Below are 25,755 nucleotides of genomic sequence, written 5' to 3'. Positions count from 1 at the left end.
GGATATGGTGGAGGTGGAATGTGATCGGGAAAATTAAACATGCTCTTGGGATCTTGTGCTGAGCTTAAAGTAACCTTCTTTCAGCCCCATCTTGACCATGTTGTGCCTTCTGCACTAACTCGGGACTTTCCTTACACACCTCGTCCGCCCCTGCGTGCGAGGAGTGCAAGCCTAACACCTCATCCGCCCCTGCGTGTGAGATGCCGGAAGACCCTTGGCCGTCCATTATTGGCATAGAATCTAAATTCTTTCCACTTCTAAGAGTAACCGCTTTATATTGTTCATTAACATTCGGGTTTATGACTGTGGTGCTCGGAATAGATCCTTGAGTCCTTGTTTGCGCAGCTGATGCAATTTGGCCTATCATTCTCTCTAAATTCTTCATTGTAGCATCAATATGGCCAAACTTCTCATTCACTTTTTCCTTGAATTGATCATTCTCATTTTGATTATTGGTCATAAAGGAGTAGATCTGCGCAACTTGATCATCACTGGATGGCTTCTTCTCAAATCCCGGAGGTTGGGTATTGCTCCTCCATTGATTTCCTGCAGTGTTGCTAGAACCGGCTTGATTCCAATTTGTTTGTTGAGGCCTCCAGTTTTGTTGATTCCCGTACTGGTTACCTTGGTTAAAACCTTGACGGTTACCAATATAATTTACATCATCCACTGGTGCTCCTTGCAAACTAGGACATTGATCTGTATAATGTCCTCCTTGGCACACTCCACACTTCATCATAGGCCCAGCTTGGGGTTGAGGAGTCAACTGGATAGGATTTGACAACTTTCGTCATTGAATGAAATTTGGGTACTAAAGTCAGCCATTTGAGCCTCTATAGCTAATACTCTTTCCGACTCCTTAGTAGCACCAAATGTATCTCCCGCGGCCACCTTCCTTGGATTATGCCAATTCCTCTGATTGTTCGCTAATTTTTGAAATAGCGCTCTCACTTCATCATGGGTCAAATCGTCCAAGTTCCCACTTGACCCTGTAGTAACCAAGCTTGTGCCTTCATGATTGAGTCCTTTGTAGAACTTCAAAAGATCATGCCCCGGAGCTAGACCATGACTTGGGCATTTCCTTAGCAAGTCTGTAAATCTCTTCCAAGCTTCGGCAAATGACTCATCATACTTTTGCCGGAATGAAGTGATCTCCTCTCTCAACTTCTCGATCTTCATTGGAGAGTTATATTCCAAAAGGAATTTCGACTTCAACTCCTCAAATGTTGCTATGTTGTAGCCCGGTAGTGAGTCGTACCATTCTCTTGCTTTCTCTCTCAATGAGAAAGGATAAGGCCCTCTTAATCCGATGATGCTCTACATTTGGAGGTCTATGAGAGTTCGTCAATTAATAAAAGGCATTCAAATGACTCATCGGATCTTCGTCATCTCGTCCATGGAAAAGATTTCCACTATTCACCAAACTAATATAGTGAGGTGGGATGTTGACATTGTCATGTGTATAGGCAAACTCCCCCGGGTAATCAACTCCCGATCTAAGGATGTCGCCAAACCTTCCCATGGGTGGTGGAGCATTATTCGTGTCTTCAGCCATAGACTCAGCTTCTGAATTACTGCTACTACCCTCAAAATTTGTCTCGAATAGAGGATTTTCTCTCACTGGACTCTGATAGTCCTAATGTGTACCAATCACAGCTGAATTTTGTCCTCTTCTATGATATATCAATAACCCAAACTGCGGTGTACCCTTAGATCTTGTGTGCATCCACTGATTTTCATTTTTTCTATTTTTGATTTTCTAAAACACCTACACAACAGAAAAGAAACCAAACACAACACAAATATATTGATCCTACCGAAAGCGAGACATCTCGACAACTTCGGGGTTAGTCTTAGAAAAAGTGTGTGCTTGAATGTGTACCAGTAAACCTAAAATAAAACAAAAGGAATTAGAAAGATACTACCACAAATAAAACACTCCTTCTACTTTGAGTCCAGACGTGGTAGATGACTATCACCTTCAAGAACACGAAGTATGTACCTAAACAAAATAAAGAGAAAGATCAAACAAAATTAAACAAAAATAAAACTACTAAGTATTAAACAACCTATTGCCTCCCCGGCAACGGCGCCAAAACTTGATGCGTATTTTAGAGTATCTAAACCAGTTCACACAAATTATCAAGTTTAAATAATTAACTCTAATAATACTACAATACTGCAAGATTACAGTGTCGTAGTAGTATTTCAAGTATCGATCCACAGGGAGGTAAATATTGTTTACACTGAAGAACATATAAAAGCATACAAAGATTTGATTCTTGATTTCTGAAAGTTAAAGACAAAATAAAGCAACAAGTTAACCAAAGAAAGACTATTCAAATGAGAAAATATGCCACTCCAAGTTGTTCACTAGGCTTATATTGTTCTACACCTATACAACGAAACATATGAAGGGATTAAAACATCAACCTAATCACATACATTGAACATGTACACGATGAGTAGTTCACAATTAGCTGAACACATAACCTATGAACCAATTTTCAATGTTTATAAACTCCTGCGGAAGCGCTGGAGAAATAAACATCTACTATGATCACCTACTTAATCCACTATCAAATTATCCTCTGAACAATTCTAATTCAATAGCATACCAACAATCAAACATTCCTAAACTACGTTAAAGAGACAATAGGAAAGGAAAGAACAACACTGCATTATTAGCCAAAAATATAGTGTATAAACATTGAGCACATTGTTGGTAACAAACACATGAGTTCAATGGTATAGAAACATCCATACAAATCCTAGATAACAACTTGGAGCAACATTGAGAGTTTAGCCTAAACACATGGTGAAATTTGCAACCAAAACCATAGGAAACATGCTCTCGTTGAGTGGAGTTGGAATTTGGAGATAGATCGTCGGAATGTTGGCCGGAATTTCTTCCTTTTCTTCTTCCTCCTCTCTTTCTCTCTTTCTCCTCTCCCTTTTCTCGTGTCTGAATATGTCTGAATGTCTTCCAAAACCGCCCCAGAAACCAATTTGAAACCTAAAATTCGGCAGTTTTCGAGAAAAACGCCCGACCGGGCAAAATGGTGCCAACCCGGGCGTTTTTTATACCAACCCGGGCGTTTCCACTGCTCCCCGGGCGTTTTCGCCGGTTTTGACTGCTTCGCGCAACCTTCGTCAAATGGTCATAACTTCTTCATCCGAGCTCTGATTGAGGCGTGCAATATACCCACACGAAGCTATTTCAAAGACGAAGATAATGGTGGTAAGATAAAATAATTTGGACACCATCTTGATAGGCAACGAACAGTTTCAATCAGACCCTACTCCACATGTATATCTATCAACTAATATATAATAATCAAGCTTTAATGATTAATTGATAGATGATTTTAATGTACAAAATAGGAGAAATCATGAAGTAGAACAAGTATTATTTGATTCACATCAGCCACCGTACCAAAATTCAGTACTACAATCTGACAAGTGAACTGAGAAAACGACAGAACGGAATAAGATAGTGCAACAAGTTGCAAATTAGCCCAAGCATACACGCGAGAAGTAGAAGATAAAAAAATCATAGAAGGAATATGAAATGATCACACATAACTTCAAAAAAATCAAGAATACTATGACATTAAGATCTAAGAAGAGCAAACCTGAAACCAAAAAGTAAGCAATCGACCAACGAGTTGTAGCGCACTTGGCAGTTGGCGGTGCAGAGCTATGATGAATTGAGCTCACAGGTTCAAATCCCACCAAAGAATAGGAGACTTTCGGACTTAATTTATAAACCGGGTCGAGAAGGATTAGCCGAATCCCGCCAAAAGTGAGTTTGGTACACTTTGTGGTCAAATAAAAAAAAAGTGAGCAATCGAAGCAAAGAATTAATGCAGCTGTGGAATGATTAGAGCAGCCTGCAATAACGGTTTTTACTGCTGATTTGTCGACCCAATATATGAATACTTTTTTTCAAAATAAACAAAACTGAAATTTAAAACAAAGGTGGAATGCGTTCGTTACTTAAGATGTAAATTCTATTTAAAAAATATCTTTGGCCGGGAACCTTTCTAACAAAATTATATACTACTACTACCTTAAAAACCAATTAATTCTACTACTATCATTTATGTAAAGTTTTGTGTGAAATCATTTTATTAATTGAAATTTTAGGTTTATTCATTAAATTTATATTGACTTTTCTGCAATATTATTCTTTTTAGGGATGATTATCATTTAAATCGTAATTTTTTGTCGACTCTTATCAAACAATTATCCATATTTTAGGACCACAATATTATTATTTTCGCATATTTGATTAATTTTGTCACCAGAAATTTGAGACTCCTAAGTTAAGCATCTTGTACTAAATAGAGTCCAGGTACAGTGAGGTTGGGATTTTTTTCATGCAATCATTAAGGACTAGTTACCTTTATACTTATGTGTCAAGGGTTTGATCTTTCATAGTGCTATGACACAATTCGCATGATTTTTTCATGAAGAAATATGAACCATGGAAAGAAAAGTCAATAAAACAAATGAAAGTAATGCACAACAATATGTGATTCTGGGTTGCTTTCAAATGTGTGGACATGTCTAAAGCATGTGTTTGGATGAATTGATAGTAGTAATTTTTTTCTGGCTAACATTTGGACAAAAGAATTTAAATTGGTGGTCGAGTCTCTCCGTCGCTTTCCCTTTCCTTTTCTGACCTCAAAAATGACTCCCTCTAATAAACTAGTAGCTAGTACTAACATGCAAAAGTATCTATCAATTCCCTCTATATATAGTAATTCCAAACAAAAACAAAGTTAAGAGATCAAAATCAGAGTCATGGCAGCTGAAGATACTGATGTTATTCCTTTGCTCACCCCATACAAAATGGGAGAATTTGCCCTCTCCCACAGGTTTAATTCCTTCATTACTTTATTTTGTGTTTGTGTGTGTTTTTCTCATTATCTGGGTGGTGTTGTGTTGATAAACAGAATAGTCTTAGCACCATTAACCCGGGATCGGTCATACAACACCGTTCCACAGCCACATGCCGCCTTGTACTACTCTCAGCGAGCAACCAAGGGCGGCCTCCTCATTGCTGAAGAAACTGTTATCTCAGACACTGCTCAAGGGTACCTAACTATACTTTTCTTTTAATACCACTCATTCGGACTTAGTTCTGATTGAATTTAATTGAATATTTTCGTACGTAGGTACCCTGATATTCCTGGAATTTGGACACAGGAGCATGTTGAGGCATGGAAACCTATAGTCGATGCAGTCCATCAAAAGGGCGGTGTTTTCTTCGTGCAGTTGGTGCATGCCGGTCGCGTCTCTACTTATGGTAGCCCGATCTAAAATTTTCATTCAACATATATAGTATTGTTGCTCATGAAAAATAAATTAATAAAGTGTTAGGCCATTGTTACGCAATAAAATGTTAATAATGTGCAATGTGCAGATTACCAACCAGGTGGGCAAGCTCCACTCTCATCAACAGACAAAGGACTGACCCCTGGCCTATATGGAGTAGATTGGTCTCCTCCTGAACAATTAACCATAGACGAAACCCGTGGTATCGTCAATGATTTCAGGCTGGCTGCACGCAACGCTATTGAAGCAGGTTCGTGTCATTCCCCTACGTATCATGCTCTCGGACTAGACCTAATTAAGATATTTATCGATCCACAACTTGTGTAGGATTTGATGGAGTCGAGATACATGGCGCCAATGGCTTCTTGATCGAGCAGTTCATGAAGGATCAAGTCAACGACAGGACAGACGAATATGGCGGGAGCCTAGAGAACAGGTGTCGCTTCGCTCTGGAAGTGGCGGAAGCAATGATCGACGAGATAGGCGCGGAAAGAGTTGGGATGAGACTGTCTCCGTATTCAGATTTCAATGAGGCAGGGGACTCTGATCCGGACAGGCTTGGCCTCTACATGGCCAATGCACTCAGCAAGCTGGACCTCGTGTACCTGCACGCGATCGAGCCACGAGCTGTTGGTCCAACGGTGATCGAAGGGTGCGCGGAGGGTCAGCTCCTCCCCATGAGGAAGGCATTTAAAAACACCTTCATCATTGCTGGCGGCTTCGATAGGACTACGGGGAACGAAGTTGTGACTGGAGATGGCGCGGATTTGGTAGCGTACGGTCGCCTGTTCCTGGCGAATCCGGATTTGCCAACGAGGTTCCGCTTGGATGCTCCGCTCAACAAGTATGACAGGAGCACATTCTACACTTCTGATCCTGTGGTTGGTTATACTGACTATCCATTTCTTCAACAAGCATAGCGTGTTAGAAATCCATAGGGTCCATTCCTAATACCAATTCGTAACGGGAGTAGAAATCCATAGGGTCCATTCCTAATACCAATTCGTAACGGGAGGAGAGGGCTATGAATTTATATTGTGCAGTTCTCTTTACACTAATGTGAGATAGTATTTGTTTTCTTTCATTTGCCAACATAGCATGCATACTTTAAATCAAATGAAGAAAAAACATAATAATCAAACGATGAAGCCAGAAAAGACATAAACCAAATGCATAAATCGAATGCCCAGTGAAAAATGATGATGATTTTTTTACGTTGATTCATGTATATAGCTAACTAATTTATTCGTTAGATCAAAAGCAAAAATACGACATCAATTGTGAAAGAATAACCCTGAATGCACGATTCAGCTTTAAATCACATGAACGGCGTCATTTAGTCTTACAAAAATGACGTTGTTTGCCTGTTTCACGCCACATCGACAATGAGACGTGTAGCAAGCCACATAGGATCGGACCAAATTGGGATATTGACACAAATAGTTAAGTTCATAAATTTAGGAGAAATCTATCTTCATTCATAAAGTAATTCCATTAATCTTCTCCCTCTTCTATTTTCTCAAATTTGCACCACCATGACAGTAAACTATATTCTCAAACCCGCAATTTTTTTTTTTTTTTAAATGCAATAGAGCACAATGATCAAACAATTCCCGCCACTGACTAAGGTTGTGCGAAGCAGTCAAAACCGGCAAAAACGCCCGGGTCGGGCGTTCTCAGCATTAAAAACGCCCGGGTGGGTGTATCTTCCATTGTAGGTGTACTCCCTCATAAGCTCCAATGTGCTCCCTACAAAACAAAACAAAACATAAAGAAACACTCAATTCAAAATAAATTTTAGAGGAAAGAATTGAGCAAACAAAACCTCCAATATATGAAAATAAAAATAAAAGAAAATAAATAAAAACTTGGGTTGCCTCCCAATCAGCGCCTTTGTTTATAGTCGTTGGCTCGACTTTCTTCATCCTTGGGTCTACACTTGTGAATCTTGTAGTGCGACCGCCTCCCTTTCTTCCTTCAACAGGTCACCGCCTAAATAAACCTTCAACCTCTGACCATTCACCTTCCATACATCATTGGACTTAGGATCACGAATATCCACTGCACCATAAGGATACACTTTGTGCACAACAAACAGACCCCACCATCTTGACTTGAGTTTTCCCGGGAAAAGCTTCAACCGAGAATTGTACAATAGGACCAACTGTCCTTCATGGAATCGATGAGGTTTGATGGCTGCATCATGAATCTTCTTTGCCCGCTCCTTGTAGAGATCAACGCTCTCATGAGCATTCAGCCTAAACTCATCCATGATATTCAACTCAAGCATCCTCTTGTTAGTTGCCGAATCATAATCCAAATTCAGCATTTGCAAGGCCCAAAACGCCTTATGCTCAAGCTCAACCGGCAAATGACATGCCTTTCCAAACACCATCTTGTAAGAGGAAGTTCCAATAGGAGTTTTATAAGCCGTTCGATATGCCCACAAGGCATCATCTAGCTTTTGAGACCAATCTTTTCGCGACGGCTTCATCACCTTTTCAAGAACTCTTTTAATCTCACGATTGAAGACTTCCACTTGGCCACTTGTTTGGGGATGATAAGGGGTAGCAACTTTATGCTGAAAACCATACTTTCCAAGGAGGTTCGCAAACAACTTATTGCAAAAATGAATACCTCAATCACTAATGATGGCTCGAGGTGTTCCAAAGCGGTTGAAGATATGAGACTTGATGAATTTCAACACCACTTTAGCATCATTGGTAGGCAATGCCTCAGCCTCTACCCACTTAGAAACGTAGTCCACTGCAACTAAAATATATTGCTTCCCATTAGATTTGGGAAAAGGCCCCATGAAATCTAAACCCCAAACATCAAAGTAGGGATGTCAATCGGGTCGGCCCATCGGGTTTCGGGCGGGCTAGTCGGGTTGTGATTTCTTTCGGGTTATAAAAGTTCAACCCTAACCCTAAAAGCTCGGGTTTCGGGCTAGCCCAGCGGGTTAATTGGGTTGCTACCGATAGGATTAACATGCGATCAATCCAATAAATAATGATGAAAATTAGTTATATTCATTAAATGTAAAATATTTAATAATGATAAATTTGAGATATATGCTTAAACTCAATCATAAACATAATCAAATACTAATATTTGAGATATTTTTTAATGTATATTTTAGAAATTTAAATAATTTTTTAGTGAATTTAAAGTTTTTAATTTATATATCAATTATTATATTAATAAAAGTTCAATATATAATTTATATATTTAATATAAAATTGAAATTTACTTTTTTTAGTTATCTATAATTATAAAATCAATCAATGAAGTGTCGAATTAGGAGTAAAAATTGGATTTATAAAAATCTTATCGGGTTTTCGGGTCTGGCCTTAACGGGTTGCAGGTTAATCGGGTGCGGGCTAGTCGGGTTGTGATTTCTTTCGGATTATAAAAGTTCAACCCTAACCCTATAAATTTGGCGGACTATTCGGGTTAGCCCACGGGTTGCGGGCTACATTGACATCCTTACATCAAAGAGCTCCACCTCATGGATATTATTCATCGACATTTCATTTCTCCAAGAGATATTTCTGGTTCTTTGACAATTGTCACATCTCTCTACATAGGCTTTAGCATCCTTAAAGATAGATGGCCAAAAGAATCCGGATTGGAGCACTTTAAATGCAGTTCTACGTGCTCCAAAGTGACCGCCATATTCTGAATCATGACATGCAGATATAATCTGAAGGTGTTCATGTTCTCCCACACACCTTCGAATCACTCCATCACTACCAAGACGGAAAAGAAAAGGGTCTTCCCAAACATACATGCGAGTGTCACTCAAAAACTTCTTCTTTTGATTAGAAGACAATCCTTCCGACATCAAACCCGTGACAAGGTAGTTTGCCAAATCGGCAAACAATGCACATATGTTTCCCGAGCACTCACTTGAAACACTTGCTCATCGGGAAATTTCTCATTGATTTTTCTCATTTTCTCATCTTCTGTCTCCTCCACACCATCAAGTCTAGAGAGATGATCAGCAACCAAGTTCTCGGATCCTTTCTTGTCTTTAATTTCAACATCAAATTCTTGCAAAAGTAGGATCCATCTCACCAATCGTGGCTTTGCATCTTTCTTGTTCATCAAATACTTAATAGCGGAATGGTCTGTGAATACTACCACCTTCATACCTAGTAGATAAGCACAAAACTTCTCAAAAGCAAAGATGACAGCTAGCATTTCCTTCTCTGTTGTACTGTAATTCAATTGAGTCTCATTGAGTACTTTGCTAGCATAGTAGACCGCATGTAAGACCTTCTCTCTTCTTTGGCCTAGAACGGCCCCCACGGCATAGTCTGAAGCATCACACATCAACTCAAATGGCTTCGACCAATCAGGTGTAATAATAATAGGAGCTTCAATTAACTTTTTCTTGAGAATCTCAAATGCAGGCATTTATCATCAAAAACAAACTTGGCATCCTTTTCAAGTAAGTTGCAAAGTGGCTTTGCAATCTTTGAAAAATCTTGTATGAATCTTCGGTAGAATCCCGCATGTCCAAGGAAACTACGGATGCCCTTCATATTTGTTGGAGGTGGTAATTTTGAAATCACATCAATCTTTTCCTTATCCATCTCCAAACCATTTTCTGATACTTTATGACCCAACACAATGCCTTCATTCACCATGAATTGACATTTCTCCCAATTTAAAACAAGATTTGACTCTTCACATCTTTGCAAGACTCGGCCTAAATTGTGTAAGCACCGATCAAAAGAAGAGCCAAACACGGAGAAATCATCCATGAATATTTCCATTATATCCTCATTCATGTTCGTGAAAATAGCCATCATGTACCGCTGAAAAGTAGCCGACGCATTACAAAGGCCAAAGGGCATCCTACGGAATGCATAGGTGTCAATGGGACAAGTGAAGGTTGTCTTGTGTTGATATTCTGGGGCAATTGTGATTTGGTTGTACCCCGAGTATCCATTAAGGAAGCAATAATGAGAATAACCTGCAATCCTATCCAACAGTTGATCCATAAAGGGTAATGGAAAATGGTCCTTCCTTGTGGCCTTATTCAATTTTCGGTAATCCATGCAAACTCGCCATGAATTTACTAACCTCGTCGCCATGACCTCATTCTTCTTATTTATCTTCACAGTTATCCCCCCTTTCTTTGGTACAACATGACTCACCCATTGACTGTCAGAAATTGCATAGATCATACCAAAATCTAACAACTTCTTCACCTCCTTCTCAACAACCTCTTGCATAATAGGATTTAGCCTCCTTTGCTTGTCTCTCACCGGTGTAGCTTCATCTTTCATGAGAATTTTGTGCATACAAACTGCAGGGCTAATTCCTTTGATGTCGGCAATTGACCATCCTAGAGCTTGGTTATGAAGCTTCAAAAGCTCTATCAATTTCGACTCTTCTTCATTATTCAACAAAGCCGACACGACAACCGGGAGTGTCTCATTCTCACCTAAAAATGCATACTTGAGATTTGATGGGAGAGCTTTCAATTCAAGATTAGGTGGGACTTCAATAGAAGGTCTCAAATCTGCCACACAAGCATCAACTACCTTGCTTATTTCCTCTTCATAATTCTTCTCTTCGTTGAAGTCAACTTTCATTGGGAAACCAAAATCTTGTTCCAAACTCCTTTCATCAAACACACTATCTTCCTTTTGCACCGAACAACAACTCTTCTCGAAAATGCATCGATCAAGAACATCAACTCTAAAGCATGCCTTAGCATCACTTGGATGCTTCATCACTGTATCTACATTGATAGTCACTTGTTCACCATTGATTCTAAAAGTGACAGAGTTATCTTTTGTGCCAAGAAGCACATCTCTAGTGGCTAGAAAAGGCCGCCCAAAGAGAATATGCAATTCCTTATCTTCTGGCATGTCTAAGACAATGAATTCAACGGGAATGATGAACTTGTCCACTTTCACTAGCACATCCTCTACAATCCCAGTTGGCTTCACAATTGAGTGATCAGCCAATTGAAGAGCAATATCTATAGGTTCAATTCTCTTCTCCAATCCTATGGCTCGAGCAGTTTTCAAAGCCATGAGAGATATTCCCGATCCTTGATCTAAAAGGCATTTTGTGAATATGGTATCTCCAATCTCACAAGGAATCACACATCCCCCCGGATCACTCTTCTTTCTTGGCATCATTTCCGAAATTAATTGTGAGCAATTCATGCTCAACGGGACAATTCCCTCATCTTGAAGCTTCTCCTTGTTTGCCATCATGTCTTTGAAGAACTTGGAGAATTTAAGGAAATTGGTGAAGAGATCAACTAAAGAGACATACACATTTACCTTTCTGATCACATTCATCATCCATTCGAAGCTCTTCTCTTTAGAGACTCTTTTCCTCCTCTGGATATGGTGGAGGTGGAATGTGATCGGGAAAATTAAACATGCTCTTGGGATCTTGTGCTGAGCTTAAAGTAACCTTCTTTCTCTGAACTCATGTCTGCTTCTTCTATCTTCTTTCCTTTTTCTTCAACCGACAGTCTTCCCTAAGATTCAGATTCCATACCAATTATCTTGCCCCCGGATGCAGCCCCATCTTGACCATGTTGTGCCTTCTGCACTAACTCGGGACTTTCCTTACACACCTCGTCCGCCCCTGCGTGCGAGGAGTGCAAGCCTAACACCTCATCCGCCCCTGCGTGTGAGATGCCGGAAGACCCTTGGCCGTCCATTATTGGCATAGAATCTAAATTCTTTCCACTTCTAAGAGTAACCGCTTTACATTGTTCATTAACATTCGGGTTTATGACTGTGGTGCTCGGAATAGATCCTTGAGTCCTTGTTTGCGCAGCTGATGCAATTTGGCCTATCATTCTCTCTAAATTCTTCATTGTAGCATCAATATGGCCAAACTTCTCATTCACTTTTTCCTTGAATTGATCATTCTCATTTTGATTATTGGTCATAAAGGAGTAGATCTGCGCAACTTGATCATCACTGGATGGCTTCTTCTCAAATTCCGGAGGTTGGGTATTGCTCCTCCATTGATTTCCTGCAGTGTTGCTAGAACTGGCTTGATTCCAATTTGTTTGTTGAGGCCTCCAGTTTTGTTGATTCCCGTACTGGTTACCTTGGTTAAAACCTTGACGGTTACCAATATAATTTACATCATCCACTGGTGCTCCTTGCAAACTAGGACATTGATTTGTATAATGTCCTCCTTGGCACACTCCACACTTCATCATAGGCCCAGCTTGGGGTTGAGGAGTCAACTACATAGATTTGACGGCATTCGTCATCAATGAAATTTGAGTACTAAAGTCAGCCATTTGAGCTTCTATAGCTGGCACTCTTTCCGACTCCTTAGTAGCACCAAATGTATCTCCCGCGGCCACCTTCCTTGGATTATGCCAATTCCTCTGATTGTTCGCTAATTTTTGAAATAGCGCTCTCACTTCATCATGGGTCAAATCGTCCAAGTTCCCACTTGACCCTGTAGTAACCAAGCTTGTGCCTTCATGATTGAGTCCTTTGTAGAACTTCAAAAGATCATGCCCCAGAGCTAGTACATGACTTGGGCATTTCCTTAGCAAGTCTGTAAATCTCTTCCAAGCTTCGGCAAATGACTCATCATACTTTTGTCGGAATGAAGTGATCTCCTCTCTCAACTTCTCGATCTTCATTGGAGAGTTATATTCCAAAAGGAATTTCGACTTCAACTCCTCAAATGTTGCTATGTTATAGCCCGGTAGTGAGTCGTACCATTCTCTTGCTTTCTCTCTCAATGAGAAAGGATAAGGCCCTCTTAATCCGATGATGCTCTACATTTGGAGGTCTATGAGAGTTCGTCAATTAATAAAAGGCATTCAAATGACTCATCGGATCTTCGTCATCTCGTCCATGGAAAAGATTTCCACTATTCACCAAACTAATATAGTGAGGTGGGATGTTGACATTGTCATGTGTATAGGCAAACTCCCCCGGGTAATCAACTCCCGATCTAAGGATGTCGCCAAACCTTCCCATGGGTGGTGGAGCATTATTCGTGTCTTCAGCCATAGACTCAGCTTCTGAATTACTGCTACTACCCTCAAAATTTGTCTCGAATAGAGGATTTTCTCTCACTGGACTCTGATAGTCCTAATGTGTACCAATCACAGCTGAATTTTGTCCTCTTCTATGATATATCAATAACCCAAACTGCGGTGTACCCTTAGATCTTGTGTGCATCCACTGATTTTCATTTTTTCTATTTTTGATTTTCTAAAACACCTACACAACAGAAAAGAAACCAAACACAACACAAATATATTGATCCTACCGAAAGCGAGACATCTCGACAACTTCGGGGTTAGTCTTAGAAAAAGTGTGTGCTTGAATGTGTACCAGTAAACCTAAAATAAAACAAAAGGAATTAGAAAGATACTACCACAAATAAAACACTCCTTCTACTTTGAGTCCAGACGTGGTAGATGACTATCACCTTCAAGAACACGAAGTATGTACCTAAACAAAATAAAGAGAAAGATCAAACAAAATTAAACAAAAATAAAACTACTAAGTATTAAACAACCTATTGCCTCCCCGGCAACGGCGCCAAAACTTGATGCGTATTTTAGAGTATCTAAACCAGTTCACACAAATTATCAAGTTTAAATAATTAACTCTAATAATACTACAATACTGCAAGATTACAGTGTCGTAGTAGTATTTCAAGTATCGATCCACAGGGAGGTAAATATTGTTTACACTGAAGAACATATAAAAGCATACAAAGATTTGATTCTTGATTTCTGAAAGTTAAAGACAAAATAAAGCAACAAGTTAACCAAAGAAAGACTATTCAAATGAGAAAATATGCCACTCCAAGTTGTTCACTAGGCTTATATTGTTCTACACCTATACAACGAAACATATGAAGGGATTAAAACATCAACCTAATCACATACATTGAACATGTACACGATGAGTAGTTCACAATTAGCTGAACACATAACCTATGAACCAATTTTCAATATTTATAAACTCCTGCGGTAGCGCTGGAGAAATAAACATCTACTATGATCACCTACTTAATCCACTATCAAATTATCCTCTGAACAATTCTAATTCAATAGCATACCAACAATCAAACATTCCTAAACTACGTTAAAGAGACAATAGGAAAGGAAAGAACAACACTGCATTATTAGCCAAAAATATAGTGTATAAACATTGAGCACATTGTTGGTAACAAACACATGAGTTCAATGGTATAGAAACATCCATACAAATCCTAGATAACAACTTGGAGCAACATTGAGAGTTTAGCCTAAACACATGGTGAAATTTGCAACCAAAACCATAGGAAACATGCTCTCGTTGAGTGGAGTTGGAATTTGGAGATAGATCGTCGGAATGTTGGCCGGAATTTCTTCCTTTTCTTCTTCCTCCTCTCTTTCTCTCTTTCTCTCTCCCTTTTTTCGTGTCTGAATATGTCTGAATGTCTTCCAAAACTGCCCCAGAAACCAATTTGAAATCTAAAATTCGGCAGTTTTCGAGAAAAACGCCCGACCGGGCAAAATGGTGCCAACCCGGGAGTTTTTTATACCAACCCGGACGTTTCCACTGTCCCCGGGCGTTTTCGCCGGTTTTGACTGCTTCGCGCAACCTTCGTCAAATGGCCATAACTTCTTCATCCGAGCTCTGATTGAGGCGTGCAATATACCCACACGAAGCTATTTCAAAGACGAAGATAATGGTGTAAGATAAAATAATTTGGACACCATCTTGATAGGCAACGAACAGTTTCAATCAGACCCTACTCCACATGTATATCTATCAACTAATATATAATAATCAAGCTTTAATGATTAATTGATAGATGATTTTAATGTACAAAATAGGAGAAATCATGAAGTAGAACAAGTATTATTTGATTCACATCAGCCACCGTACCAAAATTCAGTACTACAATCTGACAAGTGAACTGAGAAAACGACAGAACGGAATAAGATAGTGCAACAAGTTGCAAATTAGCCCAAGCATACACGCGAGAAGTAGAAGATAAAAAAATCATAGAAGGAATATGAAATGATCACACATAACTTCAAAAAAATCAAGAATACTATGACATTAAGATCTAAGAAGAGCAAACCTGAAACCAAAAAGTAAGCAATCGACCAACGAGTTGTAGCGCACTTGGCAGTTGGCGGTGCAGAGCTATGATGAATTGAGCTCACAGGTTCAAATCCCACCAAAGAATAGGAGACTTTCGGACTTAATTTATAAACCGGGTCGAGAAGGATTAGCCGAATCCCGCCAAAAGTGAGTTTGGTACACTTTGTGGTCAAATAAAAAAAAAGTGAGCAATCGAAGCAAAGAATTAATGCAGCTGTGGAATGATTAGAGCAGCCTGCAATAACGGTTTTTACTGCTGATTTGTCGACCCAATATATGAATACTTTTTTTCAAAATAAACAAAACTGAAATTTAAAACAAAGGTGGAATGCGTTCGTTACTTAAGATGTAAATTCTATTTAAAAAATATCTTTGGCCGGGAACCTTTCTAACAAAATTATATACTACTACTACCTTAAAAACCAATTAATTCTACTACTATCATTTATGTAAAGTTTTGTGTGAAATCATTTTATTTATTGAAATTTTAGGTTTATTCATTAAATTTATATTGACTTTTCTGCAATATTATTCTTTTTAGGGATGATTATCATTTAAATCGTAATTTTTTGTCGACTCTTATCAAACAATTATCCATATTTTAGGACCACAATATTATTATTTTCGCATATTTGATTAATTTTGTCACCAGAAATTTGAGACTCCTAAGTTAAGCATCTTGTACTAAATAGAGTCCAGGTACAGTGAGGTTGGGATTTTTTTCATGCAATCATTAAGGACTAGTTACCTTTATACTTATGTGTCAAGGGTTTGATCTTTCATAGTGCTATGACACAATTCGCATGATTTTTTCATGAAGAAATATGAACCATGGAAAGAAAAGTCAATAAAACAAATGAAAGTAATGCACAACAATATGTGATTCTGGGTTGCTTTCAAATGTGTGGACATGTCTAAAGCATGTGTTTGGATGAATTGATAGTAGTAATTTTTTTCTGGCTAACATTTGGACAAAAGAATTTAAATTGGTGGTCGAGTCTCTCCGTCGCTTTCCCTTTCCTTTTCTGACCTCAAAAATGACTCCCTCTAATAAACTAGTAGCTAGTACTAACATGCAAAAGTATCTATCAATTCCCTCTATATATAGTAATTCCACATGTGTTTTACACAAACAAAAACAAAGTTAAGAGATCAAAATCAGAGTAATGGCAGCTGAAGATAATGATGTTATTCCTTTGCTCACCCCATACAAAATGGGAGAATTCGCCCTCTCCCACAGGTTTCATTCCTCCATTTCATCTTTCTTTCTAGTTTTTTCTACTTTTTTCTCATTATTTGGGTGGTGTTGAGTTGATGAACAGAATAGTATTAGCACCATTAACCCGGGATCGGTCATACAACAACATTCCACAGCCACATGCCGCCTTGTACTACTCTCAGCGAGCAACCAAAGGCGGCCTCCTTATCACTGAAACAACCGGTGTCTCGGACACTGCTCAAGGGTACCTAACCTACTATACATTTCTTCTAATACAACTCATTTAGACTTTATATAATTAGTTCTTATTTGGATATTTTTGTATGTAGGTACCCTGATACACCTGGAATTTGGACAAAGGAGCAAGTCGAGGCATGGAAACCTATAGTCGATGCAGTTCATCAAAAGGGTGCCGTTTTCTTCGTGCAGTTGGTGCACGTTGGCCGTGTCTCTACTCATGGTATCCCAATCTAAATTTCTCAATCTACATAGTAATGTTGCTCATAAAGTGTTAGGTCATTGATACTTGTGGCTAAAGCTAGCTAGTTCAGTTTCATGACGATAAATTTTTTATCATGTGCAATGTGCAGATTATCAGCCTGATGGCAAAGCACCACTCTCATCAACAGACAAAGGAGTGACCCCTGGCCTATTTGGAGTAGATTGGTCTCCTCCTAGACAACTAACCACCGATGAAATCCGTGGCATTGTCAATGATTTCAGGCTCGCTGCACGCAACGCCATCGAAGCAGGTTCGTGTCGTTCCCCCCTGTGTATCAGGATATAGGACTAGGCCTAGAGAATGTGCAATAAAAAGAGAACAGACTCATATATTATCTACAACTTGTATAGGATTTGATGGAGTCGAGATACATGGCGCCAACGGCTACTTGATCGAGCAGTTCATGAAGGATCAAGTCAATGACAGGACAGACGAATATGGCGGGAGCCTAGAGAACAGGTGTCGCTTCGCTCTGGAAGTGGCGGAAGCAATGATCGACGAGATAGGCGCGGAAAGAGTTGGGGTGAGACTGTCTCCGTATTCAGATTTCAACGAGGCAGGGGACTCTGATCCGGACAGGCTTGGCCTCTACATGGCCAATGCACTCAGCAAGCTGGACCTCGTGTACCTGCACGCGATCGAGCCACGAGCTGTTGGTCCAACGGTGATCGAAGGGTGCGCGGAGGGTCAGCTCCTCCCCATGAGGAAGGCATTTAAAAACACCTTCATCATTGCTGGCGGCTTCGATAGGACTACGGGGAACGAAGTTGTGACTGGAGATGGCGCGGATTTGGTAGCGTACGGTCGCCTGTTCCTGGCGAATCCGGATTTGCCAACGAGGTTCCGCTTGGATGCTCCGCTCAACAAGTATGACAGGAACACATTCTACACTTCTGATCCTGTTGTTGGCTATACTGACTATCCATTTCTTCAACAAGCATAGCTTCTATTTTTGGACTGTTCAATAAAGGATTATTTTGGGAAAATATGTTGCGCATGTGTTGTACCAGTGAGGATCATCTACGACTTTTCCTGCACCATCCCCTATTCCACCCCTCACAAACATCACAAGAAAGATGGTCCCTTTCTTGAGCGGCACGAGCTTTATTTTATTTGTGAAGTGAAAAGAGTTAAGTAAAAGAAAGAATAAAATAGAGAGAAATGTATTTCCATTTTTCAGTAATGAGGCATTTTCGTTAGGACCAAAAAGAAAGTAGATCATCTTTAATTGGACGGAGGGAGTAGTTCTTCAAATGAATTTTGTGATTTACTATAAATGCTGCGTTTCGCAAAATTACAATTTGTTACTAATTTGTTGTTGTGTGGGGCACGTTCAAATAATAGAGGGGCAATTACACCATACATACTACGAAATGTTTCATCAATATTTCAAATTAGTATAAAAAGTTTTAAATTGATATATATCATAAAAAAGTTTAACTAATATTCCAAGTTAATACATTCCGTTAGCTTTCTTTACTAAATCATAATAATGCCTACAACAGATGCATGTTTGAAATCAAATGAAGAAAAAAACCCAATTTTAAATATTAATCTAGTCAAATTGGACCAAATTGTTTACATTTGTTCAAAATCATACTAATTCCGTCCCTGAATTTTTTTTTCTATTTTCCTATTTTGGTCCGTCCCCTAAAATTTATTCCATTTCACCTTTACCATTTTTGATAGTGGACCATATCTTTCACTGACTCATTCTTACTAACATTTTATTACTACTAGTATCACGCCCGTGCGATGCACGGATTGATTTAATTTCATCACTGTAACTTCATATTTTGAACTAATTAATTACTTAAAATCAGATACAACTATATGATCTCATGGTTAAAAAATCACAGATGTGTAATACAATTTAAATGAACCATCCTAAAACATACAATTAAACAACTTTATAAATCAACCAAGTGCTTTAAAAATCATAGATGTATAAAGCAATTTAAATGACCATTTTATTCTATATCAAAAAATAATAATCATAATTTTATATTGTATTAATGTCTACCACAAAACAACAAACATAATTTTATATTGTATTAATAGACAATATAAATGCTTCAATACCATACACATCAATAAGTAGAGATAATCATCAATACTAAAGAGTCAATAAAATATAGAGATAAAGTAGTTAAGTATGGGGGACATAAAAAAATTTACAATACGAAGTTCATAAGGTTTGGAAAATTTATTTGCATCAATCTCCTAGATACAAATTAAATTTTCAAAATATTCACACAATCTCTCTCACGAAAAAAAAGACATGTTGCTTATTATAATAATGCATGAAAATTATTTCCAAAGTCAAACATAAAAATAGTTATAAATTAAACAAACAAACAAATAATAAAACATTAATCTAACGTAAACACATTGTCAAATCTTCTTCTTCACTCAGATGTTCATTTCTTCTGCAATATACTTCTGCCGCAGCTTATGTATCCATCCCATTTTCTTCTTATTCTCGATCAATTGGAGATTCGACATTAAATTCATTATCTCAAAAGATATAGTGTTACTTTAAGTTTTAGATTAATAATTAAATAAAGAAAATATTGGTAGCTCAATATCAATTATCGAAATAAACTACAAATCTCAAACTTACATGAAATGATTTAAAATTTATGCTTAAACAATTACCACTAACACCGCAATCCACGTAGTATGTATAATCCCTGCATTTACATAAATAATGATAATTAATCAAATCTATCCAATCGAAAGATGAATCCAAAGAATAAAATTTATCGAAAATTCAGTGACATGTAATAGAAAATAAAGAGTGAGTGAATTTATAATACCACAGGTCATATTTTTATAGTTCAAAAAAAGAATACGGATCTTAATTTAAATGAAAAAAAATATCAAAAAAGACGTTATAGATATAACTAATCACAAGATGTTATTTTTTGTTGATTACTTTTTCCACCCAAGCTTCCTTGAACTCGACGATGAACTATAGCCGAGCAATTAGGATCATCTACACACCCAAAGACCATCATAATAAGCTCTCCATTTACATTTTACATACAAAATTCACCCTCCAACGTATCAAAAAATATAAAATGTAGGGGTTGCTTGAAAATTCTTGTCACACAATTACAATACTCAACTATTGCAATGAGGACAACTTCAACGGCCATTCTCTTTTCCTAAACTTGTGGTAAGAATTTTGCTGAATACAATATGGTATTTGCACCCATGGACCATATATTTATAGCCATGAATTCAAATAGGATAAGTTAATTCTCTAATTATGTAACGGTGCTAAATTTACATTATTCAATGCTAGTTAATTTCTAAAATTAAACGCTAGTTATTTGTATGCAATTTAATATTTTAATTAGTGGAAAACCGTTACAATAATCATTGAGAATTTAAATGAAAATTAGTATTACTTTATTTTATGGTGATTACAATTACGTTGATATCAAATTCATAAGAAACGTTCAATAACAATGAGTATTTAAAATTTCACCCAAAACTTTTAAATATTCAATATTTAACCCAAAACTCGCATTTTATATATGTATAGATAGATAGATGCGAAATGAAGGTGATCAAATAATTTCCTCACACCATATATTAAGGTCTACAATCGGCAGTTACATGATTTTTTCAATTATGGATTTGAATTAGGTGTAAAACGGTTGTAATTTAATTATTTTTCAACACCAAATATTAAGGTAATTCAATGGAGAACGGTTTCCATAATCATTAAGAAAAGAGACTATTGAGTGCACGACCTCTTCAATTTTTTTTGTTCTGTAGAGCGGTTACATCATTTAAAGATAATAAAATCAAGGAAAAAATGTTACCAAAACTTATAAATATTAAAATCTATACTCAAAACTTATAAATATTTCAAAAGAAGGCTGAAACTCGCTTTTTATGTCATTTATTTATTTAGATTTTTGAGGGGACATTTTTTGCCACACTATCATTTTTGGTCCTTAACACTTGAATTTTTTTTTTTGAGGTGGAACTTTGGACGTTTTTGAAAAATAACTCACAAATTATTCTCTTTGGTGTGGTGACAATGTAACGTAAATATACATATATACAATACGGTGATAACTATGTGTTTCTGCATGTAATAGCCATTGGAAGGAATTAGTTATTCCATAAATATTCAAATTGATCCCCTAACTTATTAATATTCCCAAATGAGGACAAAACTTATAAATATTTCTAAAAAAGGCCAAAACTCGCCTTTTATATATGTATAGATAAAACCAATATATAACAGTAGGACGCACAATCCACTAACTTTTTCATCTCACTTTCAATTATATTTCTTAAAACTCGTGCCGAATTAGAAAATGAGACAAATTTTGGGGGAAGGAGGTAGTAAAATGGACCATTTATCTCAGGTCCAGTTCGGCGATGCTACCAGCCGTCCTGTTCTGCCTTTAGGCTTAAGCGGTCTTGTTCTGCCTTTAAACAGTCCGCCACCCCCACTCTGCAGTCAGCAGCCCCCCGCCCCTCAGATAGGTAGGGTGAAACTGATAAAAATTCTATGTAGATTTCATCTCCGAGATTTGCTTTATTTTTTTAAAATCTGGATGCTGTAGCTTGTTCTTAAATGGAAATTCCATTTATCCTCATAATTCCAAATTCAGGCGCACGACATGCTCGACGAAATTCCTCAAACGAAAAACTAGGCATGATCTAAGGAAAAATTGTAAATAAGATAAATTAGCATGTATAATTATCAATGGGCTCCCATGTCCCCAGAATTGAATTTGATCCGCCGCCTCTATATTTAATTTGGAGGTGTCTCATCCTCACTTTGCTTTCCTACGCAATCCCCACCAGCTTCATGCATCTACTATAAATAGTCCTATGTTTTACCAAAACAAAAACAAAGTTAAAGAGAACAAATCAAAGTTATGGCAGCTGAAAATAATGATGTTATTCCTTTGGTCACCCCATACAAAATGGGAGAATTCTCCCTCTCCCACAGGTTTAATTCCTCATTGCATCTTTCTTACTAATTCTTCTACTTTTTTGTCTTTTTTCTCATTATTTGGGTGGTGTTGATGAACAGAATAGTATTAGCACCATTAACCCGGGTTCGGTCATACAACAATGTTCCACAGCCACATGCTGCCGTGTACTACTCTCAGCGAGCAACCAAAGGCGGCCTCCTTATCGCTGAAGCAACCGGTGTATCGGACACTGCTCAAGGGTACCTATACATTTCTTTTAGTACTACTCATTTGGACTTTATATAGTTAGTTATGATTGAATTGTAGCATAATTTGTTTCAATTTTTATGTATGTAGGTTACCTGATACACCTGGAATTTGGACAAAGGAGCACGTTGAGGCATGGAAACCTATAGTGGATGCAGTACATCAAAAGGGTGGTGTTTTCTTCGTGCAGTTGTGGCACGTTGGTCGTGCCTCTACTTATGGTATCCCGATCTAAAATTTATCGTTTGCACATAGTATTGTTTCTATTGATGAGTTAACTAATAGAGTAATTTCCCATCAATTTTAATAGACTAAGAAAAGCATAACTCCGTGTTGGTCATATAGTGCTATTCCTTTCCTTTGTAATTGCTGGAGACCTTGATCCCAACTCAAAAATACAGTAAGTCGATAAATAAACTAACTAGTTCTTTTCATGACAATAAAATGTGCATTGTGTAGATCTCCAGCCAGGTGGCCAAGCTCCACTCTCATCGACAGACAAAGGAATGACCCCTGGCCAATTTAACTGGGCTCCTCCTAGACAACTAGCCACAGATGAAATTCCTGGTATTGTCAATGATTTCAGATTGGCTGCACGCAACGCTATTGAAGCAGGTTTGTCTCATCCCCTTGCCTGCCATGCTTTAGAAATAAAATAGTACATAAACATTTACATTGCCAATATTTCAAGTCGGGGCATATCGTTTACTATGATGAAAAAGAATGGAAAACATATATTTTCATCGTTTTCCACTTTTTTCACTTCTTCTATAAGCTGAATAGTTTTCCTTGACAAAATTTCCATGACATCCTTTTTTCACTTAAATTCATCACATATCATGGAACTCTTGATGTGATAGACTATATAATTGATGATTAGATCGATGGTGAATTGGTGATTGTGTGCAAACTAGTTATAGTGTTGTGCTTGCTTAAAAGTTGAAACTAAATGGGAAGTAAAAAAAAGTAAATTAAAAGAAGAGAGCAAAATTGATGATGAGAAAGAATTTCTCATCGGCTGCTTGGCAATTGAGGTTTAATTATTTAAACTTGAACTTATTTAATTATAGTATTAAAATTCAACCGAAATTAGTTAAATAAATATTACAAATAGTTAAGGCCCAATAGAATACTCCCTCCGTCCCGGATAATTTGGATCACTTTGACCGGGCACGGGTTTTAAGAATTGTAATGAAAAGTGGATTGAAAAAATTAGTGGAATGTGGGTCCTACCTTTATATATTAGTTTTATAATAAAATGTGAGTAAGAATGAGTTAGTGTTACATAGGGTCCACTACCAAAAATAGTAAAAGTGAAATGAGACAAATTATGTGGGACGGACCGAAATGGAAAACTGGGACGAATTATCCGAGACGGGGGAGTATTAATTAAAGCCCATTTACTATCATCTTTGTCCCTAACTTTCTCTCGGCGCAATAAATCAACTGCAAATATTTTGGATTCGGTGCCTGCCGGCGTGGAGGGTGACCAATGGTAGGAGGGTTCCGATACCGGCCAAGCCCCCGCTCCAGCTGTGGCATGGCCGGGGGCTTGGCCGCTTGTATCTCCGTCCTTGGTGATAGTATTTTCCAATTTTCTCCATCCTAACGAATGTGCATAAAAAGTGGGGACCACTTATAGATGCTAAAAAACCGTCCTTTATATCCCTTGTTTTTTCTTTGAGATAAATTTGCAACCGAAGAGAACAACCTCATGTTTATTGATCCACAACTTGTGTAGGATTTGACTGAGTCGAGATAAATGGCGCCAACGGCTACTTGATCGAACAGTTCATGAAGGATCAAGTCAACAATAGGACAGACGAATATGGCGGCAGCCTAGAGAACATGTGTCGCTTTGCTCCGGAAGTGGCGGAAGGTGTGATCGACGAGATAGGAGCGGAAAGAGTCGGGATGAGACTGTCTCCGTATTCAGTTTACAACGAGGCAGGGGACTGTGATCCGGACAGGCTTGGCCTCTACATGGCCAATGCACTAAGCAAGCTGGACCTCGTGTACCTCTACGTGTCTGAGCCACGATCTGTTGGTGCAGAGGTGATCGAAGGGTGCACGGAGGGTCAGCTCCTCCCCATGAGGAAGCCATTTAAAAACACCTTCATTGATGCTGATGGCTTTGACAGGACTTCGGGGAACGAAGTTGTGGTTGGAGGTGGCGCGGATTTGGTAGCGTACGGTCGCCTGTTCTTGGCAAATCCGGATTTGCCAACGAGGTTCCGCTTGGATGCTCCGCTAAACAAGTATGACAGGAGCACATTCTACACTTCCGATTCTGTTGTTGGCTAGACTATCCATTTCTTCAGCAAGCATAGGCTGCATGGCGGATCCAGAAAATGATGTCCTTGGGATCGGATATAATAAAAAATAATACTAATAATTATAATATTTTAATAATTTTTGTATTAATTAGTGATGAAATAACTTTATCTACAACATCAATTCAAAAATTTTAGCACCAAATATTAAATAGTTTTAAAAAAAATTAGTAAATAAAATATAAATATAATAAAATTGTAGTTGATGAAACGAAAATTATAAAAATAATTATGCTTAGTTAATCCACAAAATGATGCAACCTATTTAATTAAGAGTGAACTGCACCAAATATTCCAAACTTTTTTACTTTTTTCACCAGTGACCCCTAACAAAAAAAATTTGCGTCGGAAGACCCTATCATTAAATATAATCATGAATTAAGTTTTTTTAGCCACTTTTCGAACGAAAATGCCCAAATAGCTTGAAGGGCATTTTTGGCAATCCCTAATTTCGCTCACATATGAATTCTTCCATATTTTTGTTAGCAACTTTTTATGTGATTTCATAATAAGTTCTGGTACTTCATACGTGATTAATGTTTTGTCAATATTTGTACAAAAAAAATTCTTATATCCTTCTATTTCTAGTTAGTGGTATCAATATACTAGTTATATCATGTAGAAAATTCATTGAGAAACAAAAATATGGAAAAGTGATGTTATTTATGCAATAAAATCCGAATCAATAATACACAGAGTAAAAAATATTTCACATTTAATTAAATGTTACAATAATTATTTTATTGATACATTTAAAAATTATTTCATTATATATCATCGAACTAATTTGTTACTCTAAGCCTAACTTTAATAGGATATGTATTATTGATATTTTATGAAGAATTTTAATTTAGCTCAAACTGAATTTTTTAACATCATATGAACATTCAATCTTTAGATATAAATTTGCATAGTTCCTTGCCATTCATGATGAAATTGAAACATGAGTAATATTTTGAAAATATTCAAGCATGTGATATTAGCTATTTAATCCTTGGAGATTTTTTTCTTAATA

The 25,755-nt window shown here is 37.6% G+C and overlaps 2 protein-coding genes, 2 non-coding genes and 1 pseudogene across 5 annotated transcripts in view; all 5 read left to right on the top strand.

Moving 5' to 3' along the window:
- Window positions 1-6,427, top strand: part of LOC125218585 (12-oxophytodienoate reductase 1-like) — a 7,980-nt gene extending 1,553 nt beyond the window's left edge. The window contains exons 1-5 of one of the 2 annotated variants that reach the window (XM_048120277.1): window positions 4,794-4,883; window positions 4,962-5,102; window positions 5,184-5,314; window positions 5,432-5,593; window positions 5,671-6,427. In XM_048120277.1, the coding sequence (XP_047976234.1) occupies window positions 4,810-4,883; window positions 4,962-5,102; window positions 5,184-5,314; window positions 5,432-5,593; window positions 5,671-6,263 (1,101 nt within the window). In that variant the 5' untranslated portion in view covers window positions 4,794-4,809 and the 3' untranslated portion in view covers window positions 6,264-6,427. Of the gene's footprint in view, window positions 1-4,793; window positions 4,884-4,961; window positions 5,103-5,183; window positions 5,315-5,431; window positions 5,594-5,670 lie in introns of those variants that run through there. The other variant, XM_048120278.1, reaches the window with a different exon arrangement.
- LOC125185754 lies at window positions 1,061-1,167 on the top strand. Its single transcript, XR_007170255.1, has one exon. It is a non-coding gene; the product is annotated as a small nucleolar RNA R71 (small nucleolar RNA).
- Window positions 6,428-12,875: 6,448 nt separating the features above from the next.
- LOC125185752 lies at window positions 12,876-12,982 on the top strand. The gene has a single exon (XR_007170253.1). It is a non-coding gene; the product is annotated as a small nucleolar RNA R71 (small nucleolar RNA).
- Window positions 12,983-16,562: 3,580 nt separating this feature from the next.
- On the top strand, window positions 16,563-18,495 carry LOC125223174 (12-oxophytodienoate reductase 1-like). The gene is made up of 5 exons (XM_048126189.1): window positions 16,563-16,710; window positions 16,793-16,933; window positions 17,019-17,149; window positions 17,280-17,441; window positions 17,542-18,495. Exons 1-5 carry the CDS (start codon window positions 16,637-16,639, stop codon window positions 18,132-18,134), a joined length of 1,101 nt encoding a protein of 366 aa, XP_047982146.1. The 5' UTR covers window positions 16,563-16,636; the 3' UTR covers window positions 18,135-18,495.
- Window positions 18,496-21,739: 3,244 nt separating this feature from the next.
- LOC125223175 lies at window positions 21,740-24,766 on the top strand (annotated as a pseudogene).
- The last annotated feature ends 989 nt before the right edge of the window (window positions 24,767-25,755 follow it).

Source organism: Salvia hispanica, chromosome 4 (genome assembly GCF_023119035.1).
Source record: "Salvia hispanica cultivar TCC Black 2014 chromosome 4, UniMelb_Shisp_WGS_1.0, whole genome shotgun sequence".
Taxonomy (NCBI): Eukaryota; Viridiplantae; Streptophyta; class Magnoliopsida; order Lamiales; family Lamiaceae; genus Salvia; species Salvia hispanica.
This window is presented reverse-complemented; position numbering and strand designations above follow the sequence as displayed.

What these genes read in the sequence shown, in the direction of transcription:
- LOC125223174 (XM_048126189.1), top strand. Translation starts at nt 16,637, where the DNA reads ATGGCAGCTGAAGATAATGATGTTATTCCTTTGCTCACCCCATACAAA. An exon ending in GAATTCGCCCTCTCCCACAG is followed by an intron (nt 16,711 to 16,792) that starts GTTTCATTCCTC and finishes GTTGATGAACAG; the next exon opens with AATAGTATTAGCACCATTAA. An exon ending in ACGCAACGCCATCGAAGCAG is followed by an intron (nt 17,442 to 17,541) that starts GTTCGTGTCGTT and finishes CAACTTGTATAG; the next exon opens with GATTTGATGGAGTCGAGATA.